General features: G+C 43.7%; 1 protein-coding gene across 2 annotated transcripts in view; it reads right to left on the bottom strand.

Moving 5' to 3' along the window:
* CNGA3 (cyclic nucleotide gated channel subunit alpha 3) overlaps positions 1 to 24,281 on the bottom strand; it is a 40,328-nt gene that overhangs the window by 7,435 nt on the left and 8,612 nt on the right. The window contains exons 2-7 of one of the 2 annotated variants that reach the window (XM_065418218.1): positions 21,905 to 22,021; positions 16,012 to 16,191; positions 12,742 to 12,795; positions 7,620 to 7,727; positions 4,257 to 4,364; positions 1,905 to 2,011 (exon numbers count right to left, since the gene is read on the bottom strand). In XM_065418218.1, the coding sequence (XP_065274290.1) occupies positions 1,905 to 2,011; positions 4,257 to 4,364; positions 7,620 to 7,727; positions 12,742 to 12,795; positions 16,012 to 16,191; positions 21,905 to 22,021 (674 nt within the window). The remainder of the gene's footprint in view (positions 1 to 1,904; positions 2,012 to 4,256; positions 4,365 to 7,619; positions 7,728 to 12,741; positions 12,796 to 16,011; positions 16,192 to 21,904; positions 22,022 to 24,281) is intronic. The other variant, XM_065418226.1, reaches the window with a different exon arrangement.

Consider the following 24,281-nt stretch of genomic DNA (forward strand, 5'->3'; position numbering starts at 1 on the left):
AAGCCCAGGGCTGGGGCGGCGGGGGGTGCGGCAAGGAGCCCAGGGCTGGGACGGGGGGCAGCCAAAAATTTTTTTGCTTGGGGCGGCAAAAAACCTAGAGCCAGCCCTGTCTACTGCATTGCACAATTGGCTACATGCATTATGAATGATCAGATACCGGGTGTAGTGAGAGACAGGAGTACGTGGGCCAGTGATCTGATCAGAACTGACAGTCCTATACACCTAATAAAAGTATTGCTTGAGTCCCCTTACAGTAAATTAGTGGTGCACACAACAACATTTTCATATAAGGGTAATTCCTGTCTGTTAGGAATCTGCCACTACAGTGATCTGTAAAGCAGCAGCTGTAGCATTTGAGCTAAAAGGTTGTTATTGTTAGTACTATTTATATTCCAAACACGGGGACTGGGTTGAGGGATGGGGAGTCTGTCTATCCATTCTAATCACCACAAAGAAACATATTAAGTCTGAGTAGGTCAGTTTCAATCTGCTGGAAGTCAAAGTTATTTTAATAATATGTATCTCTTATATAGTACTGTCAAAGAACTGTATAGATGTTGACTGACTTAATACTCCCAACACCCATGTGAGGTAAGTGGTTAAGCATTATTTCCCTTATCTCACAGACGGTTGAAATAAGGCAGAGAGATGAATGACTTGCCCAAGGCCACACAGCAAGTCAGTGGCAGACCCAGGATTAGAATTCAGTACGTCCTGGCTTCTAGTCTCACATTGATTCCTTCAGACCACCCTATTGTCCTCTCCTTTTCAGCTGCACTTTGAATTAACCACTCCAGTGCTCTCTAAAGTAAGTTCCTCCTTCCATGGCCCTGTGCTCCTAGAATGGCCTTTTTGAATGACATCACTTAAAAGAACACTTCCACATTCCACCACTTCACAGAAACCACTGCAGATGCCTGCATTGAAGTGACTAAATGACTCACAATAGCATTTCTGCAACCCCAACCCAGGACTGTTGAGTCAGCATTTTAGCAGTGCTTTGACAGATTTACAATCCTAATCAGAATAGTCCCATGCAAGGTCTAGGACTGCATTTGTATCCCTTGTGCAGTACCAATGAACTCCCATCTTCTTCTCGATTGTTAGAAATCCCCCTTGTAGTACACTGCAGAAGGAATCTTTTTGGGTATGGTTGGCCTCATGTGGAAATAAGGTGAAGCCAAATGAATTAGTCTTAAGGCCTCAGATATCTATCTGAGATATACTGATTTGTTAAACAAGTTACTTGCTAAATTTAAATGATAAGGAGGCTGAGTTTACTTTCTGCTGTGAATTGTTTAAATGTCTCCCAAGGCAATAGCAGGGTTTACATCCCTCCTGCAACTGTGGTCACCATTGTACTGATGTCATTTGCTTGGTTGCACACAACATAGTATTAAAGTTCTGGTTCAAATCCACTGCAAGAGAAAAGTTCTTAGCAGAGGCTGTCACAGCACTCTTGCAGGCAAACTGGCTCCGTCGCCTCATGGCATACTTTTTTTTTACACAGAGAATAAACAGCCTGTAGAATTCATTGCCACAAACTATCATTAACGCCAAGACATTAGCAGGATTAAAAAACAGTACTCAACATTTATATGGATTTAAAGAAATCCACCATCATAGTATCTAGGGTTGTTTTGTTTTTGTTTTTAAATTTGGAAGGGATATAAGACAGGGAATATACCAATCTCTAATTGAGGGGTGTTAGGAAAAGCTTTCCCTAAACACAGGTTATTCCATAATTTCCCACCTCAGAGTTTCCTGTGTTTTCTTCAGAAGCATCTAGTTTTAGATGCTGTTGGAGACAGGATACTGAACTATATGGGCCACCGGCATACTGATCTAGTAGGGCATAACCCATGTTATGTCTGAAAACAATGTAAAATCCTAAGAGGACTCACCTGTCCTGAATCTGACGAATGTGTCCAGTATGTAGATGATATCTGAGCTATAGTCCAAGACCACCCATAATATAATATGTTTAGTTTGTAGCTCATCAAAACAGGCTCTAAAAAAAACCACAAAGACACGGAAGATTTCATTCCTCTTGTATAAGCAGGCGCAGAGAGTACTATATGTGTATTCTAAACGCATTTTAGCAACTGTTGCTGGCACTGCACAGGCTGTGGGCATCATGTCTGCACTGGAGTATTTGCTGTGAATTTAAATGTAATGACTTAACATAATGAGATATTTCTGAAACCAAAGGTCTTACATAGCAGGGGCAAATTTCACATATAGACACACATCCCACACACGTTACTCTGCGTCAGTTCTCTCAGCTCAGATCCTCAAGATCTCACATCACAGCATCAGAGCTACAAGCAGAGGAGGACTGTACAGAATTCATTCAGATCCCATCAAGTTAATTCCTGGATCAACTGGAAGAAGGTTTGCTCCTGCGAGACACAGGGCACACCATCTCCCATGCCTCCCAGAGACTAAGTGATCTGCCTCCATAGCACGCCCACATGACTCTGATACACTGAGTCCGATTGTCCATTTCACGTACTCCAGTAATATCTTCCTGCCATTGGAGGAAAAGCCATGTCAAAATTCCTCATACTAATTTTAAATGACTCTTCTCTGCCTACTCCCCGATCTTGCTTGCCATCCACCAGCTTATCTATCCCTGTATTGACCACCACAAGTTTCTCCATAAATGTAACAGTGCCTAGAGAAATACATTGGCCTAGTTTCACTTTGTACTGTAGCCACTAGATGGCACACAGATGCCATTACAGGCACAGGTTTCACAGATTTGGGAATGCTTGCTGCCAGTCAAAGACTTTTTAGGCAGACAGACAGAAGTTGGTTCAATAAAGGATAATACTTTTCCACCTTGTCTCTTTAATATCCTGGGACCGGCACAGCTACAACTACACTGCATAATGAAGAAACAGCTTTTAACAAGAGTGCTATGTTTTTTGTACAAAATGAAAGAGAAAGAAAGAAAATGCACGATGGTGTGGTGTGATATTAAGGTTTTAACAGCATGAGTTTAGCAGTAAATTCTGCAGGTAATTCAAAATGAATGCTGAGAAAATCTTGATAGTGCTCCATCCAGTGTGTGTGGAGGGGCACATTTTTTACCAAAAAACTATTTTAAGAAAACATCTTAAATGTTATTGCTAATATGTTCAGCTCCCTCTGCCTGGAACAATAGGCTTCATTAGGATCATGAGTCCAAATATACAGACTTGGAGGGAGAAGAACACTCTTCAAAATCACCTAAAATAGCGTTTTTATACAGAATATCAGGATTTTAAGGCCCAGGGAATTTGGGGCCTTTTAGGCTAAAGGCATAGAAAGAATTTCCATCTTTCTGGAATTTCCTCTCATCAACAGTAGAAAGCTCCTGTTTATATCCATGATTGGTGGCAAGATTCTCCTAGCATAATCCTATCACTGATGCAGTACTCACTTGTCCTACACCTCGAGAGCTGGGGTAGAACTTTTATCTGGCTTGTTGGGCTACTTGTGGGAGACGGAGAGTAATGGCAGCTGTTTTAATCTGTTCGGGGGAGACGGATTAGTGAGCAGAGTGTAGGGAGTCCAAAGAACATGATATATGTACGGGACTCTTAATTTTATCTCACAGATATCGTTTCCACATATGTGGTGTGCATATGTAGGTGTGTATGTATATTATATACACGCATTTTAGAAGAACAGAAACCAGAATAAAGGATTTGGAACAGGTGTCTGACACATAATCCTAAACCAGGGATCGGCAACCTTTGGCACGCGGCTCGCCAGGGTAAGCACTGTGGCGGACCGGGCAGGTTTGTTTACCTGCCGCGTCCGCAGGTTCGGCCGATCGCGGCTCACACTGGCCATGGTTTGCTGTCCCAGGCCAATGGGGGCAGCGGGAAGCAGCGCAGGCCGAGGGATGTGCTGGGGCCACTTCCGCAGCCCCCATTGGCCTGGAGCAGCGAACCGCAGCCAGTGGGAACCGCGATCGGCCGAACCTGTGGACACGGCAGGTAAACAAATCGGCCTGGTCCGCCAGGGGGCTTACCCTGGTGGGCCACGTGCCAAAGGTTGCCGATCCCTGTCCTAAATCTTAAAAAAAAAAAAAAGGCATATCCTCAAGAAAACTAATTAGTGAATGAGCAATGCAGCAGTAGTAATGGGGAAGAAAAAGTCTGGGCACTATATTAAAATAAAAGAATCAGGTGGGCTTTTCCAGTTCCAGACAAACCAGGCACTCCTTTTGCAGCCTAAAATAAACATTAAATATAAATCCATACCTGCACACTAGCAAACACCAGTTATAGAATACTGGGGTCGCGATTATGGTCAGCCACCTATAGTACAGGTTGCTTGAAGGATCAATCACAAAGATCTCCTTTTTCTTCCTGAAAAGTAAAACATGCAGAGGTACACTGGGGGAAATTATTTCCAAAAGGAGGTCATGTTTTTGATCTCCAAGGCTGAACACCCTTCTAGTAGATTGTAATGGTTGCAGCTCAGTTAATGACAAAGGCATAGCACCAAAGGGTGTGCCATCCCTGCCGACATCCCAGATATTACTCAGTACAGCAGCTGAAGCTTTTCTCATTTGACTCAGTCTATTCCTACATGCCCAAAATCCATGAAAATCAAAAGGAACTAGAAAAATTTACATAGATGTAAAAATAACATTGAAACATGTGCTATCATTAAAAACCCCAATTCTGAACATTCATGGTATAGGCGCCCTTCTTTTAAAACTGAAAACAAACCTATTTACCTTTCCCACCAGCCAAGAATTTTTACCAATTTCTTCTAAAAACCGCAAAAAAATTGTGATAACCCTGTTCCTGGAGTCAAAGAGGTCATTGCCTACTTTGCACTCTCAAAAGAATAACCCTTTCTCATATAAGTCAATCCCATTCTTTTCTCTTCTGGTTTGTTTCAATGAACCTTAGACTTGTGTGAAAGGACAAACCCCACTGCACACTGTGGGAGGTTGACAGAGCTTCCTCTAGAACAAAGCTTTGGTAAAGAGAGAAGAATCTATGTCCTGGGATCAGAAAGAATCCATCCAGAAGTGGCATTCTTAACTAGCAGGGCCGGCTTTAGGCACCAGTGCTCCAAGCATGTGCTTGGGGCAGCACTTTCCAAGGGGTGGCACTCCAGCCCCCCCCTTTTTTTTTCTTGGGGCGCAAAAAGCCGGAGCCGGCCCTGAACCAAGCTGTTCCCTGTCAGCTGAGGCTTTCAGGCTGTTGGAACTGACGCTGCAGTTCTGGATGCAGACGCTAGATGGCGCTCACGGCAGCCGGAGTCGCACAGGCTGGACGGCAGTTCAGGCTGCCCGGCCGCTGGAGAGCCGGAGCGTCATCCCCGGAGCTGAGCCCGGCTGCGGCGGCGAGAGGGGCTCAGCTCCGGGGGATGACGCTCCGGCTCTCCAGCGGCCGGGCAGCCTGAGCTGCAGCCCAGCCTGGGTGTGAGGAGCCGGGGCGGGAGGGAGGGAAGTGGGGCCCGGGATGCAGGGAGGGGGGAGGGGTCCTGCTGCTGCTCTGAGTCTCCCCAGGGCGGCGCGGCGTTTCCCCGCCCGAGGGGGCTGTGCAGGGCGCCGCCGGGCTGGGCAGGGGGCGCGGATCCCGGCTCGCGCACTGACAGGGCGAGTGGCTGGGCAGCCCGAACTGCCAGGGAGCTGCCGCCGCCCCCTCCTGCCCCCGGACCCAGCCCGCCGCGCACCTCTCCCGCCTCAGCCCCGCGCTGCCTGCCCTGGGCGGGGAGAGGCAGAGCCCGGCTCCGAGCGGGGCAGCGGGGGATACTGCCCTGCCGGGGGACCCCCGCGGCTCGGGCACCTGGGGGTCAGTGTCTGTCCTCTCGGCTCTGCCTGCACGGGCCTGGGGAAGCAGCTGTCAGCGCCTGCCCCTCTCAGCCCTTGTACCCCCCATCCCGCTCGCAGCCCCCTCCACTTGTACTCTCCCTTCACCCTCTTCACCTGCACCCCTTCCCCTTGTACCCTCCCTTCACCCGCACCTCTCCCCTTGTGCCCTCCCCCAGCCCTCTCCTCCCGCACCTCCCCCCTTCCCCTGCACCTCTTCTCCCGCAACCTTCCTGATACCCCCTCTCCTCCTCTACCCTCCTCCGCGAGTACATCACACCCCACCTCTCTGCCAGTGTAGAGCCCCCAAGCACCCCCACACCCGCTCCTCTGCCTGAACCCTCTTTATTAGCTCCCCATCCCTTTGCGGGTACAAGATTTGAGGGTTAGTCCCTATGCCTTCCATGTGCATTTGGAGCACTACAGATGGGGTTGCAGGGGATGGGGGGGGGGCGAGATTTATACTAAAGTGAAATAAAAATAGGAGAAATGGTTTGATCTCCACTGCAAGTGTAAACGGGGATTGCTGTGGTGAACGAGGAGGTCACGTTTGGGGGGGAGCCCAGGGCTGGGGCGGCAGGGGGTGCGGGTGAGGGGGGAAGAGAGAGCCCAGGGCTGGGGTGGCAGGGGATGTGGGTGGGGGAGGGCACTGGTGGGGGGCGGGGGGGAGAGCCCAGGGCTGGGGTGGGGGGCAGCCAAAATTTTTTTTGCTTGGGGCAGCAAAAAACCTAGAGCCGGCCCTGTTAACTAGGGATACTACAGCAATACGGTACCTACAGCACACTCTACACACATCTGTGATGTATTCATTATAACACACCCCTCAGAAACAGCGTTCATTCTGCACATATAACACTCATTCTCTTTCCATCTTTTCTTCTTTACATGGCACTGAACTAAAGCCAACCCTAATCAATGGGAACGGAGTTTATAAATTGCTAATTAGGGAGCAATTGTCTATTTACATAACACTAAGGGCCAAATGCACAGCTTGATGTAAGAAATCACAACCACATTGAAGTCAATAGAGTTGCTCCTGCTCACAGTAGGGTAAATAATGGAAAATATAACTGAAGATGTTGAATTGGTCAGTATTTGTATAAGTATATTTTTTTGTTCTGTGCCCCACCCTGACTCTACAGATATTCTGAACCATGACCAAGCCTGTACAGACTTGCAAAGGAGACTGCTGTTAACTAATAGGGCCTGATAGAGAAGGCAATTTCTTGCCTTCTCAGGTGATCAGAGATCATTTGAATTCCCTTTACTGCTCAGTCTGAAGCAGGGGTGCCAGAACAGGGGGGGGGGGGGCAGAGGGCCATGGCCCCATCACTTTACCGGCTCTAAGGACGAGCGACGGGGTGAAGAGGAGTGAGCAGGGGGTGGGGTCTTGGGGGAAGAGGCAGGGTGGGGGCATGGCCTTAGGGAGAAGAGGTGGCACGAGGGCGGGGGCTTGGGCAAAAGGGGTGGTATGGGGGCGGGGCCATGGTTCGGGCGCCGGTGGCCCCTTGCCCCTTTTAGGGAGCTTCCGCTACTCCTGGTCTGAAGTTAGTGCAACAAATCATTGGGAAGGTGCCAAGGACAGACCTGTATGCTTGGGAAGATGCTGCAGGTTCCTTGAGCAGTTGCAGTTTCAAATTTGAAAATTTATTATAGCTTTGACACGAGAACACCCCTGCAGCTTGGGAAAATGCTGACTGTAGCAGGAGCCTTGCTCTGAAGACTTAACTACTCCATGTAAGGCTCTATGGTGCAGGAGGTGTGTTACAACCATACATTCACTAGTAATACTTACTCCTCTTTTTTTTTATCATCTTTTTTGTCGTCTTTTTTCTCCTCTTTCTTTTCCTCCTTTTTTTCTTCTTTTTTCTCCTCCTTTGCCTCTTTCTTTTCTTTATTCTTGCTGTGTAACATAGTGTAACATTTAGCAATGTTCCCAATTTACCAGGCTAGGCTAGGCTAAGCGAGGCTAGAGGATGGAAGTTGATGTGGGATAAAGGAGGCTATAGAGCTGGGTTTTGCTCCTACAGAAGAGGAGAGGGCAGGGCTTTGCAAGTAGGCGATCCACCCATTTGGTATAAATGGGACCTGTATTACATGATCTATGCTCCAGAATTAACAGTAGCATGGTACTAAATCATGCTGGCTGATTTTGTGAGAGATTAACCCATGCTTTATCAGGCAAGTAAATACAACAGCATTTGTTTTGTTTATAGTGAAATGTTTCCTATTTGCTTGACTCTTTAAAATTCAGGCAATCAAAAACATCTATTTCATGGCATTAGAACTTGAAATGCTTTGACAGTCTCAAGATTTGCTTGGTCCTTTGACATACTCTAACCCCAACAGCAGCGACTGCCTGTTTAAAGCTGTGGTAGTGATTAAGTAAAAAGGGTCGGATCCTCCTCTCACACTTGTTTTGCTCCTGGCTAACTCCATTAAAATTACCCCTGACTTACACCAGTGCAAGAGGAGAACCATAGCCAATGTTTGAACAAAGCCAACCAAAATGTGGAAACAAGCTTTTGCTGTCTATTCAGCACAGCAGTGTTATTCAAAATCTGAGCATGAAAGGTGACATTCTGACCCTCTAGAATTCAATAGGAACTTTGTCATTGACTTCAATGGGCCAGGTTTTCACCTCACATTTATTAATTGTTCCGGAGACAATAAACGTAAATAAACCAATGGCATTCTACTACTGCTCTCTCTTCGCATTGTTATTTCCTGACATTCAACAGCATAAGAGGTAGACCCAAGCTGCAAGGTTCTGGTCCAGATACAAACTCTTCTAGAGTTCATATTTGGGGTTCTGCTTCAGCCCAATATAGAGGAAGCAGTCCTCTATTTGATTTGAACTTCCCCAAAGTTTGGGGTTGCTCAAATCCAGTTGTGGTGGTATGTCTCCAATTACCATATAGACAAAGAAATCTTTTTCAGATTGGATGGAAATTATTTGCTAGAATTTTGCCACTACTTGATCGATCTTTAAATTTTGGACCAAATTCTTTTTGTGTAAATGGTGAAACTCCACTGAAGTTAATGGAACTGTATCAATTTATACCAACAAAGAATTTGCCCCCAAAATTTCCACATACAATGTTTGTATTTAAGATTTTTGTTCCCGAAGTAGACAGTGTCCCCATGCTTCAGTTAGGAAAGCATCAATATCCCTAACAGTTTAATGTAAATGGGCCACTTGCAAGTCTAAAACTCTAGGTACAAGCTGTGGCTTGGTGGTAGACAAGGAATTTTCCTCCCAGGGTGGCTGTTTGTTCCACTCTGATCTGCACACACTAGGGGCTAGTCTACATTGGCAGCACTGCTGCAGCAGCGCTTTTACGTGGCTTGTGTGGTCACATCAGACCTCCACGAGGGTCGTAGCTACCACCGCTGGGAGCATGGCTCCCAGACACCCCCGTCCCCACCGAAACTTGCTGCACTCGGGGGGGGGGGGAGGATCACACCCCTGAGCGAGAAAGTTGCAGTGCTGTAAATTGCCAGTGTAGACAAACCCGAGGTCTGATTCTGCTCTCACATCAGTGTAAATCAGGAGTAAATTTATTCAAGTGAACTGAATCACTCCAGTGTGAAGCTAGAGTATACAAGAGCAGAATCACCTACCAGAGAGGCATGTAGAAAAATCCTGTTGCAGGATCTTAGCCAATGGGCACAGCAGGGAAAAATGCCATGAGCTCACATCACGTGTGTTCACCACATGTTCTTGCACATGCCTCTCACAGGAGAGAAAGCTTATGCTGCGGTTTGTAGAGTTACCTAAGAACATGCCAATTTTAACGAGAGTACAGTATTTTAAGGGACAGGAGGACAGTGTGAAAATATATTCACTAATTTTAAGATAAGTGCAATTGGCTTGGAAATATCCCTTACCCAATGGTAATAAACATGAGCCCTGATACTGCTACCACCACACTCCCATTGTGATGCAGTAGGGCATGGTTATTTGAAAGACCCCTGCCTTACTTTGCTGGGAGGATTCAAAATCCTAAAACCATCAATGTTTGCATTCTCCAAGAGGTTATTTAAATGTTCACCAAACCAGGCTTGAGCACAGTCAACACATACAGTGAAACTTCACTGATGCCCATGAAAATCCAGGGAGCACAACTGTAGGGCAAAACTAGTCTTTGTGTTGATTGTCTGATTAATTGAAAGAGCTTCTAAAGTCCTACCTACACATAAGGTCAATCAAATCAGTTTTTGCACATCAACCCACCTTAGCAGGGCTAGCACAACAGCAGAGGGTGCTATTCACAAGTTCATTTTCTTTACCATTAGCCTTCTGATCTTGTGTGATTGCATTTTAAATTCAAATATTGCCGTTCCCACAAAGCTCTATGCCATTCAGAAACACTCTTGGGTATCACATTATCCATTCTGACAGCAAGCTACTATGCTTTTGTGTATGACATGAACCCCATTCATAACCACTATTCGTATCAATGCACTGGTCCACAATACTCAAAGTGTTTGGCTCCCAAGGGTGGTTGTATCACTAGGGCATAATGTTTCTTTTAAAAAGAGCTGTGCTGCTGCACATTTATAAGCCTGATTACACAAGGAAGATTCATTTGACATGGCTAAGCAATCAAAATGTATCAGCGCCATTGAACCATGGAAGGGGTGTTTTGACAAAAATCAGTAGTTAACCCACTCATCAGTAGATGGCTGTTTTTATTGTGTTTGGGGATGGAATTTCCCCTGACCCTCTGCATTTACTACAGGTATTCACTGGGGGCTGGATTCACTCGCCTCTTTGTTCATACACTGCTCTATCCATCTCCCTGATCTAAAACACAGTAGCTATTGGTACGGCAATGTTAATACAATGCAAAAGCACTCTAAAGACTCGCCACTGGAGTCAAAGGAAAGGACAGGCCCCTCCTTTCCTCTACCCTGAGAGCAAGCACAGCCCCTGCATGACATCTGCAGACTTGAAGGCCTCGTCTCCACTGCCCCAAGAGTGGGCACTCTGCTGCCCCTTCCATCTTGACAAACATGGAGCTTTACCAAAACTGCAGTTTATTTCCTCTGAAGTATTATTGAGTAAGCAGCATTCAAGTAATTGTTTGAAAGGATATTCATGTCTATTCCCTTTGACTAAAGGAAATGGAAAAGTCTTTTGTCCAGTTTCTCCTGAGAACGGGGGAGGAGATGTCCCTGTAGGCTGGGAAAGACTTGCCTGCCTATACCATTATAATCATATTAGTATAGTATTTAATAAAATGTAGTACTTACATAATGTTTTTCACCTTTAAAATGCTCTACATATCAACTAACTATGCCTCACAACACCCCCGTAAGATAAGTAAGTATTGTCTCCATTTGGGGAAACTGTAGCACCAATAGTTGAGTGACAGGCGCAAGGTCACAGCATGAGTCACGGCCAGAAATGGGATTAGAATTCAGTATTTATGTCTCTCAGTCCTGTGTCCTGACCACTAAACCAGGCTTTGCACTTTTAGTTCTACTATTACTGTTCTACAGTAATAGCCCCAAATCCTGAGTATTGGGTCACTGTTGTAGCACACATGACACTTATTTTTAAATCAAGCACATGGAAACAAAAACACACAAAAAATCACTTAAAGAGAAGTAAGAATTTCTCCCAACTGTAAGTATGGGGTTTTGAAATGGAAAGAAGTTTTCAGAGAATTTATCATTTTAAATTCACAGTATATTGCTCAACAATTAATTGTTTGGGGGAACAGGAGCAATTTCCTATGTTTCTAATATGGCCTAAAATGATCAAAAGAATTTCCTTTTGGTCCTGGGGATTTTTTATTTTTGTTTTTACCCAGGGGAGAAATTAAAAACTAGACTAGCATCATGGCAGGAACAAAGCTGCTGCTGGCTGCTGTGCCATTCCCAGAGCTAGAGGGCAAGAGCCATTATCAACAGTAGTGTGGAGTGATTTCAGATTACACATTTTCTAGAGTTCTTCCTTTGAAGGAATTAAATAGCCTCAGAAATCTAAAATGTTATTATTCCCTATCACTTCCACAGATCACAAGGCCAGAAGGAAATGTTATGATCATTTCGTAAGACCTTCTGTATGACACAGGCCATATAATTTCACCAAGCAATTCCTGCACCTACCCAACAACTTTTGGTTTAGCTAAAGCCGGGGTTCTCAAACTGGGGGTTGGGACCCCTCAGGGGGTCGCGAGGTTTTACATGGGGGGTCGCGAGCTGTCAGCCTCCACACCAAAGCCCGCTTTGCCCCCAGCATTTATAAAGGTGTTAAATATATAAAAAGGTGTTTTTAATGTATAAGGGGGGGTCGCACTCAGAGGCTTGCTGTGTGAAAGGGGTCACCAGTACAAAAGTCTGAGAACCCCTGAGTTAAAGCATATCTTTTAAAAAGACATCCAATCCTGATTTACACAGAGTGCATCCAGAACTTCCGCATAACCTGCTCAATATCAACTTTTAACCACAGATGACAACCTGAAGGCATTTGAACATTTGATTTGGAAGCAAAGCCCTGTGTGTCAATAAAAAAGAGAACACTGTTAAAAAAGAATATAGAGCTCTCTCATTCATAAGTTTAAATGTTAACAAACCCATTAGCAAAGCTGCAAAATCAGCCAGCCTGAATTTGAGGAGGTGGGAGCTAAGTATCTGTTTACTCAGACTGGGTGGTGGAAAAGAAGAGAAGCTGCCCTTCAAGTTAGGACACTAAGAATTCTCCTGGAAACACAGGGATATTTCCATGACCTACAAAACTAGATTTTTCTCTACAATAAAGCCATATATCAGGAAGGTGCTTGGAAAAAGATAAGCAGGAGTCTATAGCTACAATTGTCACTAACATGTTTTCAACAGGGAAGAGGATAAGGAGCTGGTACATCACAGGCAGGTAGGTGCTATAAAGCAAGCAGTGATGTACTTACTCTTCATTGGTGTTGTTGCTGTTGTTGACATTAAATCTGGCCAGGGACCAGTGACTGTAGCAAGTTAAATAGAACACAGTAAAGGAACAATATGAAAGCCTTGGACATTTTGTGCACGTTTACCAACATGATAGACCAAACTGCTGGTCCTACACATACTCTGAAAAGATTAAGAGGGTCAACTTTGACCGCCGCTGTAAGCCCCTTTGCATAACTATTCAGGGCACCAATTGCCCTTGATCATGTGCAGAACATACACGTTTGTGACCATGTCAGATGTCTGAAGCACTTTAGCCTGCTCTCAGGCGTATTAATGCTTGACAGCATGAATCTTGCTATTTATAGCAGCGTTCCCATTTGGCTGCTCTTATAAGTGTTTCTCAAGCCTTTCAAGTCTTCTTCACAGAAGCAGTGCCAAGAATCCTGGACAGATAGTAGAAATGCCTACTGTTGCTGCAAAATTAACTCTCCATAATGGCACAACAATTTGGAGCTGCTGTCACATGGCAACAGCATCCTAATCTGAGACGGGGAGACTGGGTATCTCAGAATTTGGTTATCTAAAGAAATAACATTGTTGGCACATGACCTGTTTTGTCCACTCTATTGGCTTTGAACCAGAAATACTAATGGGCTCCTAATGCAGAAATCAGAAAATCTCTTGGCTGTTGACTTGAGTGACTAGAAGATAGTAGCATGACTAATCAGACAAAATATATCAGACATGCAAAGAAATACACGGTTTCCAAGCTTGAATTATTAAGAAGCAGTTTCAGTAAAGATGGAACTGTATCGATCTGCTGCAAATCTGTGTGATGTTCACTATAATATGAATTATCAGCTGCAAATTCAAACCAAATCCTTACCCATCTCAGACTGTGCCACAAACTATGTGAGCCTGAGCTTCAAAGTAAGAGCCTGCCAAAAAGTTACAAGTTACATCAAAAACCCATCACTGTGTTTTAACAAACTGCAACATTTTTTTTTAGCCAGCTGTGTGGGGTTAATTTAAGCCACTAAGGCCTGGTCTACACTACAGAGTTAAGTCAATGCAAGGCAGCTTACATTGACCAATATAAGTTTCTACACTAAAATTTCGTTGCTGCCGATGTAACTGCCCCACTACACCGACTTGATAACTCCACCCCCACAAGAGGCATAGTCAATGTTGATGTAGTTAGGTCAATGCAGTGTCAGTGTAGACCAGTGGTTCTCAACTAGGGGTACACGTACCCTGGGGGTACACAGAGGTCTTCCAAGGGGTACATCAACTCATCTAGATATTTGCCTAATTTTACAACAGGCTACATAAAAAGCACTAGCAAAGTCAATACAAACTAAAATTTCATACAGACAATGACTTGTTTATACTGCTCTACCTACTATACACTGAAATGTAGGTACAATATTTATATTCCAATTGATTTATTTTATAATTATAAGGTAAAAATGAGAAAGTAAGCAATTATTCAGTAATAGTGTGCTGTGACATTTTTATATTTTTATATCTGATTTTGTCAGCAAGTAGTTTTTAAGTGAGGTGAAACTTGGGGGTATGCAAGACAAATCAGACTCCTGAAAGGGGTATAGGAGTCTGGAAAGGTTGAGAGCCATGGTTGTAGATGCTGTATTGGTTACATCGACTGCTACTGGCTTTCAGAAGCCATCCCACAATGCCCCACTCTGACAATACAATCGGTGCAAGTGCTCCTGGTGAGGACGCACACCACCAACACAAGGAGTAAACTGTAGATGCACACAACCGATGTAATTACTGCAGTGACTGTATGCTGACGTTAGTTAGGTCACCTTAATTTTGTAGTGTAGACATGCACTAAGTCATGTATTATGTTCATTTGCAAAATAGAAAGCCTGGAAACACATGAAGGGCTCGCTTGAAGGCATTAGTTCATTTATTTAAAAAAAGATTTTAGACAAGACTAAACCTGCTTGTGGCACTGATGAGTGAACATCTTCTAATGACTCAACTCAGCCAAAAAAAATTCTGATTTCTGGACCAGAAGCCTATCAGTGATTTGATGGAGGATATTTGAGTGGGTACGATTAAGTGTTACTGCATTTTGCACAAATACTTGTGGTGGAGTTTCCAAGCACTGGAGGCTAACGTCCAGATTCTAAATGTCTTTACACTGGGAACTGCTTTCATCCCCAGTATAGAGCAGCAGAATGAGAGCAGGTAAGCTGACCATATGTCAATGTGCTCTTTTGGGAAGTATTTTCCTCCCAAACAGTACAAAATAAAGTCCAGGTGTAAGGGACTGTTATGTCATAAGCAATGTAAGCTAAAAACGTCACCTCTGAAACCCTTGCCAACATGCTTTTGAGGAAGAAAACATTTTAAGGAAACAGTATTCATTATCATCATTCATGTGAGGCTCAGAGAATTGGTTTGTTCAGTGCTTGAATAGGATTGCGTGGTATAGGTGTTTACACTACAACCTGTTTCTCACTGCAGAGTGGGAAAAAGTGAGGAAACTGGGGCATACCAGTAGTTCAGGGGGACAAAGCATTTATTTTCTCCATTCAGGAACTGGGTTTGTTACTCTTACCTGATGAACAAATAGAGAAATAGCATTTCTAAGCTGTGGTTGCACATTTGCTAGCAAGCACAATGACTGCCAACAAAAGCAGCAGGTATGCATTAGTTGTAGCAGAAGTATCACCATCATCTGCATGTTGCACCCCTATGTAAGAATTTCTTATGTTATATCAGCTGATGGGAAAATGTATTATTTACCTAAGTGCTTCTGCAAGCTACCTGCAACTGAGGGCTTGTGCCTCCATCTGTGAGGCCAAAGACCACAGAGCTGCAATTTCAAACTGAACCATGCCTTCCTCCACTGCTTATCCAGGGAGATCTGCCAAAGCAATGGTTACCTTCTGCTAATTATGTATAAAAACCCTGGCATGACGATCCCTAGAGAAATTAAATTTATTAAGCAGCTCTATCTTATTTCTGTTCCATTGCTGGCTAAGCTCTACTCTATTGAAACTCATGTAATTGGATATGCTGACTTCTGGAGAATTAGGGAAGCTTCAGCTTGGACTATACTCACTATTGCTTTCTCCAGTTTTCTTGGAAGTTGGAGGACTTAAATTACTTTCAGGAAAGTTTCTGGAGAATATTAGCTACCCTACTCATTTCCTATCCTCAAATAAAACCCAGCATGCTCACATCCCATTCACAGAAAGAACATGATTACCCCAAGACCACTCTTCTCCCACTAAAGTACAATCAGATCAACTTACTTTTTCACTTTGCCTGGCTGCTCATCGTTGCTCAAATTGGAGTGAGTGTTACTTTCCCTACTGGATACCTCTTTGAGCTCTGGCCCTCGGATACGCTCAAGGAAAGAATCTGGCCTTTGGTCTTCATGATGCAAATGTCGTGTCGCCCATGATCTCATTGATAAGATGAAACGGGATAACCTGCAAGGAAGAGACACACAATGTTGTCTGAAGAGACAAGAATCCCAGATGGCTCAAGGCTTCCCCCAGGGCTAGAGCCATGCCCAGCAGCAGCTAGAACTTCTGCATCAATGGGGCTTGGGTGGAGAGTATCCGAAATGGGGTTTTCACAACCTCTGGACCCCTGCCACATCACTGGGGCATGACATTTTTCTGTATAATACAACAACTTCCACATCATGGGCTCCCCATCCTCTGACATGGTAAAGGAACCAGGAAGATAGCTTATTCACCAGTCCTCAGTGTCCCCCATCAGCACCACATGGGACAGGAGCCAGAGAGACATCACTAGCTGTATGGTCAGCAGGCAGCTTGCCAAGGAGGGAGGGACTGGAAATCATCTAGAGCTCTAGAAGCTTCTGACATTAGGAGTAATGTAAAGAGGTGAGAGATCCTGTGCTGAGGGAAGGGGGGAGATGTTGAATCCTCATGTGATGACATACCCAAAGGTTGCCATGTGAAGTAAGGACAAAGGGTGATTGGATGGTGAAGGAGGCTGGGTTGTGAAGAGATTGCTGGAAAGTGATGGAGGCTGGAGTTTCAGATTAAGGGGACACTTTCCCTTTAAGGATATTTTAGTGGGTTGAGAATGTGGATGAATTTTATCAGTAACTGTGCAACCTTATTTTGTAAATCTCATCTGTGACACTGGCAAACCAGGTACCAGCTCTTCCCAAGACTGCAGGCATTAGCTAAGAACTGAGAAACTCACAGCTGGGGACCAGACAGTTCACCTGTGTGCTGGATTTGCTCAAAATAGGTATCAGTCTTATAAGAATGTTTTGTGTTTAAACTCTATGAAATGCATGTAAGTTGCTGTTTGTATGAATCTCACTTGTAATGTCTGTATTCGTGCTATCAGAAACTATGTACGTTTTGCTTTATAACTTTGAAAATGTTTGCTCTGAACTTGTGAACCCAGGCACAGGAATCCTCCCTTCCCTCTCCCCACCCCTCCAGGAGAACCATCAAAATTTAAGAGGTCCATTACAAGACAAAAGCTTTGTTAATTGCCTCATCCACCGCTGGGGAAGCACATGCAGAAGACCTCGTCCCATCGCTCTGAATGCTAGAAGAGGGAAATAAAAATTGTTGATGTGAGGATTTTTCATCTCTGTGCTGTTTGATTTTTCTCAGGGTCAGAGAAACCAAACTGAAGCCAGAGATCCCCAAGGGTTACTTCCAGTGTTCCTTCTAATTTTGTACGTCCATGTGCGGAATGAATTTGCACCAATATGAAGGTGATGTACATCACCTCCATATTGGTGCACATAACAAAATTCATGTGGTGCGGGGGCGAGGGTTTCGGAGTGTGGGAGGGGGCTCAGGGCTGGGGCAGAGGCTTGGGTGCAGGGGGTGAGGGCTCTGGCTAGGGGTGAAGGTTCTGGGGTGGGGCCCGGGATGAGGGATTTGGGGTGCAGGCTGCCCCAGGGCTGCAGTGAGAGAGGACTCTCCCAGCCCTCTCTCACCGCAGCAGCTTGGGGCCAGGGAAAAGGTGCCTCTCCCCGGCCATGGCAGCTCCAGCGGGCCTGGGCCGGGCCAGGAGAGGGGTTCCTCTCCCCGGCAGCTCCAGCAGGCCTGTGCCGGGCCGGGCCAAGAGAGGGGCTCCTCTCCCCTGGCTGCAGCAAGTCGGGGGCAGGTCTGTGCTGGGGAGGGGTGCCTCTCCCTGCCGCTGCAGGTCCATGGTGAGGGAGAGGCGCCTCTCCCCACCGCAGCCCTGAGCCCCTGAATGGGGCTTAATAGACACCTGCGTGGCCGTGTGGCCACGCAGCTTAGAGGAAACGTGGTTTATTTCCTTGGTCCACCCTAAAAGACATTTTGAATTGACAGATCTCTCTACAGCTCTGTCACTTTTAGGATTTAGATGGTAACTCATTTGTGTGTACAGGTATAGGTTTGCTTGCTTTAACCTGTAAATAACTCTCTTTTTTCCCCTAGTTAATAACCCTTTACATAGTTTATTACAGGATTGGCTGCAGGCCTTGTCTTAGGTGTAAGATCTATGGAACCCATTGATCTGAGATAAGTGACTGGTCTCTTGAGACTGGAAGCAACCTGAATGTGGTTTGATTTTTAGTGTACGTGACCATTTATCACTAAGTTTGTCTGAATGGCGATAGGCTGGAGAATCTAAGAGGACTGTCTGTGACCCTGTGTTAAGACTGTTACAGTGATCCCTGGTAAAATTTATTTATAGAACATACCACCAGTTTGGGGTGTCTGCCCTGTTTTTCCCAGTCTGCCCAGAGGTAGGCACCCATGGTTGTGAGCCACTCCAGACAGCGTGACATCATCTAACTACCTTCCTATTTCACTTCCTACTGTTTGTAGCTTTTGCCTGTTGTGTCATGTCAATTATTAGATTGTAAACACTTCAGAGCAGACAATATATCTATCTGTATGTTCTCTAAGGTGTAGCATACTGTGTGCATTATGAATAACTAATTATGATAACAGGACTAGCCCCTAATATGAAAGCCACTAATTGCCTGTTGCATGTAAACTAGCATTTCCTCATCCTAAAATCCTAATGGAGCACTAGAATAACATAAACAAACACTCTTGACACCTGTATAAATTTTATCACTGCTGCATGGTTTCTCTTTGTGTTCTTCCCACCCCAAGTTAAAGGACAATAGTCGTTCTTTGTAAAAGGAGTAAAGTGAGTCTTTTGCTTCTAAAATGTGTCCAAATGACAATATTTGAGACTGAAATCCCCAGCAGTGATAACAGTTTATCAATACAATATTCGACTATTTTCCTCTAATGGCAGCCCAGTTGGGACAGGTGCTGTGTACTTGCATGCTTCCTAGACCTGCCCTGAGCAAACAACATGGTGAAATGCTGAACAGAGCGGAACTTCTTTGATAGGCCCAGCAATATTCAAGGAAAGTTCTTTAGACTTCTCCAGATAAGCTAGCATTACATCTGTCCAGAATCTACAAGGTGGATGACACAGTGATGAAAACACTAGTGCTTTAGCAATTTAAATGCTACTGTACAGTACATATGCCACTTGATTGCATATTCTCAAGGGCCTAAGACAATAGTTTCTGACAGACTTTCCTCGGAATATCTTACCCTTGAGTTGCAAAGGATAAAAAAGGAAGGAATACAGAAATCAGAGGACAGTTTTTCACATTCCTGTTCCTTTATTAGTTTCCACATCGGGTCAGTATCATACATATAGTCTAAAGCCTACATTAAATTAAGGGATAGAATATAATTCTAAGACTACAAAACAAAAACCTCACCAAGGCCACAGAATAAATGATATAGCCTTCACCTCATTGACAAAAACCTTCACATATGAAATTAAGGTCCAGTATCTTTGTGCCTGTCTGGTAAACCACAGTTTGTGGTTTGCAAAGATAATGAAAATGATTCATTTGGTTTGTCTTAACTACACTAGAAAGCAGAACATTTTAAAGGGGCATAGTCACCTCTTTTAGGCACCAGTTTTACAAACCTAAGATCAGTCAAGAAGTTCCTAATATATATTTTGATTCCACTGAAAACCATTCACCAGCAGAATTTGCACCTCACACATTGCAGCACTGTGTTATTGCATGAGAACCTGAAAGTAAAAGTAACTAGAAGCACAAAGGGAACTGAGTAGTTTATTTTCCATTGTCCAAGATGAGAGAAATGGAGAATAATAAACTACATTTGTAAAATGACTTCAGTTTTAATAATCATTGTTTGCTTTAAATATGTGACATTTAACTTGAAAGTGTCCTCACATAATTAATGACTATATCAGAAGACAAACAGCTCTGAATTCAGTTGAAATTCTTTAGGTCAGGCACAGAGGCCCCTATTTAGGAATGCACTTAAATCCAGGTGTGACGGGTTGGATCACAGAAACCCCCTGGGAGCTGCCACCTGATGTACCAAGACGACCTCTGCTCCTGTTTTCCCTGCCAGCTCAGGACTCCAGCACCCTGTCTTGCTGAGCCAGACACTCCCGTCTGCTCCAACAAAGACCCAGGGTCTGAATTACTTGCCCCAAAGCTGCAGGTTTACCTGAAAACAGCTCACAGAAGTGTGCTTGTCTTTAGCACTCAGATGCCCAACTCCCAATGGGGTCTAAACCCAAATAAATCCGTTTTACCCTGTATAAAGCTTATGCAGGGTAAACTCATAAATTGTTCGCCCTCTATAACACTGATAGAGAAATATGCACAGTTGTTTGCTCCCCCAGGTATTAATACATACTCGGAGTTAATTAATAAGTAAAAAGTGATTTTATTAAATACAGAAAGTAGGATTTAAGTGGTTCCAAGTAGTAACAGACAGAACAAAGTAAGTCACCAAGCAAAATAAAATAAAATGCGCAAATCTATGTCTAATCAAACTGAATACGGATAATCTCACCCTCAGAGATGCTTCAGTAAATTTTTTCCTCAGACTGGACACCTTCCAGGCCTGGGCACAATTCTTTCCCCTGGTACAGCTCTTGTTCCAGCTCAGGTGGTAGCTAGGGGATTCTTCATGATGGCTCTCTCCCCTTGTTCTGTTCCACCCCTTTATATATCTTTTGCATAAGGCGGGAATCCTTTGTCTCTCTCTGGGTTTCCACCCCCCTTCACTGGAAAAGCACCAGGTTAAAGATGGATTCCAGTTCATGTGACATGAACACATGTCACTGTAAGACCCCAAGCCTTCATTCCTCCCATCCTGACTCATAGGAAAGCTTGCTTGCAAACAGAGCCCCAGTCAATTGTCCTGGTTGATGGGAGCCATTAAGATTCCAAACCACCATTAATGGCCCACACTTTGCATAATTACAATAGGCCCTCAGAGTTATATTTCATATTTTCAGTCCCAGATACAAGAGTGGTACATTTATATAAATAGGATGATCATACTCAGTAGATTTTAAGCTTTGTAATGATACCTTACAAGAGACCTTTTGCATGAAGTATTCCAGTTACATTATATTCACACATTACCATATTTTTATAAAACCATATAGACTGCACAATATCACACCAGGCTCCACTTCAGATACGCGCTTAATTCCCAATGAACTAAATGGGACTTAAGCAAATTCCTGTAGATAAGCATGCGCTTAAGTGCTGTCCTGGAGAGGTGTGTTTTCCTAAACCTGGGCCAAAGTCAGCACCTCCAACCTTTGTTGACTGAGGCTCCAAGTGCATCACAGACATAATTTAATCCTAAAAATACTCAGCAATCCCTGTATTCTCAACGTCTACTGTCTGCTTTCTTGTCAGAGCCATCCACCATCAAGACTGGGTGGGAGGGAATAGTTATTACACTCTTATTACATAAGATTATATCCAGTTAACAGTCTGAAAAGAAACTTATTTATCCCTTCCCTTACTGTCTGACTTTACTACATTTTTTCCCTCCATATTCAATTTATTTTCAGCAGTGATTAAACCTTTTTCCTATTTGAACTACAATGTGCTTTTCTGTCTGAGCCCACTCGCCAACTCTAGCACACTAAAAATTGAGCTATAAGGTACAAAATTAAGGTCGAAGCATCTTTTGTTCCATTTTATGTTCATTATAGGCTTTTTGTGTTTTCAGATGGACTGAACTCATTTTCTAGCAAATCTATGATGACCACCCCGTCCTCCCACATTCAACAACCTTTTGCAGACATGCTATCCTTTAATATTCAAAATTAAGCTAGTTAGCCAGTTACCTAGCCATTGCTCCAGTGCTTGTGAACGAGCTCCTGCGGGATTCAGACAGGCCTCTTGTCTCCATGGAAATGACTCTCTGCAATTCTGAAGAAGTGTCCTCACACAGGGAATGGGTCCTGCAAAATCAAATTTAAATAAGAAGGCTTTTATTCAGCCTGCAATGCATTTGCCACTCATTCAATTCTTCCACTCACATAATAAGGGGGCGGGGGGAGCAATACTCTTCTCTCCATCACAAAGGCTACTGCAGCCAGGTGCTTAATTTTTGGAATTGCTCTTTTAAAATCTAGCAAAAGCCTAAGTTCCAAATGTATTTTTTCCTTTTTGTTTTTAATAAAATTTACCTTTTTTAAGAACAGGATTGGATTATTGGTGTCCTAAGAGATTTGTGCATATTGTTTGATTAGCTAGTAGCCACAGCTAATTTCCTTTGTTTCTTTCTCAGTTCTTCCCCCGAGAGGGGGTGAAAGGGCTTGAGGGTACCCCACAGGGAGGAATTACCAAGTGCTCCTTCCTGGGTTAAAAGGGTTTTTTTTGCATTTGGGTGGTGGCAGCGTTTACCAAGAAAAGAAGACTGAGGGGACACCTGATAACAGTCTTCAGGTATGTTAAGGGCTGTTATAAAGAGGACGGTGATCTGTTGTTCTCCATGTCCACTGAAGGTAGGACAAGAAGTAATTGACTTAATCTGCAGCAAAAGAGCTATTAGGGAAAAAGTTCTAACTATCACAATAGTTAAGCTCTGGAACAGGCTTCTAAGGGAGGTTGTGGAATCCCCATCATTGGAGGTTTTTAAGAACAAGTAAGACAAACACCTATTGGTTTAGGTATACTTGGTCCTGCCTCAGTGCAGAGGGCTGGACTAGATAACCTTTCGAGGTTCCTTCCAGCCCTACATTTCTATGATTTCTATGAAAACTCTCTAACCCCAGCTTCCTGTGTTTTGGTGCCAGCACAGCTATATCTTAATTAGGGCTGTCAATAAATCGCAGTTAACTCACGCGATTAACACAAAAAAATCAATTGCTATTAAAAAAATTAATCGCAATTAATCGCAGTTTTAAATACACTGTTAAACAATAGAATGCCAATTGAAATTTATTAAATATTTTTGGATGTTTTTCTACATTTTCAAATATATTGATTTCAATTACAACACAGGATACAAAGTGTACAGTGCTCACTTTATATTATTATTTTTATTACAAATATTTGCACTGTAAAAATGATAAACAAAAGAAATAGTATTTTTCAATTAACCTCACACCAGTACTGTAGTGCAATCTCTTTATCGTGAAAGTGCAATTTACAAATATAGATTTTTTTTTGTTACATAGCTGCAATCCAAAACAAAACAATGTAAAACTTTAGAGCCTACAAATCCACTCAGTTCTATTTCTTATTCAGCCAATCGCTAAGACAAACAAGTTTGTTTACATTTACAGGAGATAATGCTGCTCGCTTCTTGTTTACAATGTCAATGAAAGTGAGTACAGGCATTCGCATGGCACTTTTGTTGCCGGCATTGCAAGGTATTTACGTGCCAGATATGCTAAACATTCATATGCCCCTTCATGCTTTGGCCACCATTCCAGAGGACATGCTTCCATGCTGATGACGCTCGTTACAAAAATAATGTGTTAATTACATTTGTGACTGAACTCCTTGGGGGAGAATTGTAGATCCCCTGCTCTGTTTTACCCGCATTCTGCCATATATTTCATGTTATAGCAGTCTCGGATGATGACCCAGCACATATTGTTCGTTTTAAGAACACCTTCACCGCAGATTTGACAAAATGCAAAGAAGGTACCAATGTGAGATTTCTAAAGATAGCTACAGCACTCAACCTAAGGTTTAAGAATCTGAAGTGCCTTCCAAAATCTGAGAGGGATGAGGTGTGGAGCATGCTTTCAGAAGTCTTAAAAGAGCAACACTCTGATGTGGAAACTATAGAACCCGAACGACCAAAATAGAAAATCAACCTTCTGCTGGTAGCATCTGACTGAGATGATGAAAATGAACATGCGTCGGTCCGCACTGCTTTGGATCATTATCGAGCAGAATCCGTCATCAGCATGGACGCATGTCCTCTGGAATGGTGGTTGAAGCATCAAGCAACATACGAATCTTTAGAGCATCTGGCACGTAAATATCTTGTGACACCGGCTACAATGGTGCTACGTGAATGCCTGTTCTCACTCTCAGGTGACACTGTAGACAAGAAGCAGGCAACATTATCTCCTGCAAATGTAAACTAACTTGTTTGTTTTAGCGATTGGCTGAACAAGAAATAGAACTGAGTGGATTTGTAGGCTCTAAAGTTTTACATTGTTTTGTTTTGGATTGCAGCTATGTAACAAAAAAAAATCTATA

The sequence above is a fragment of the Emys orbicularis genome, chromosome 1, assembly GCF_028017835.1.
Source record: "Emys orbicularis isolate rEmyOrb1 chromosome 1, rEmyOrb1.hap1, whole genome shotgun sequence".
Classification (NCBI taxonomy): domain Eukaryota; kingdom Metazoa; phylum Chordata; order Testudines; family Emydidae; genus Emys; species Emys orbicularis.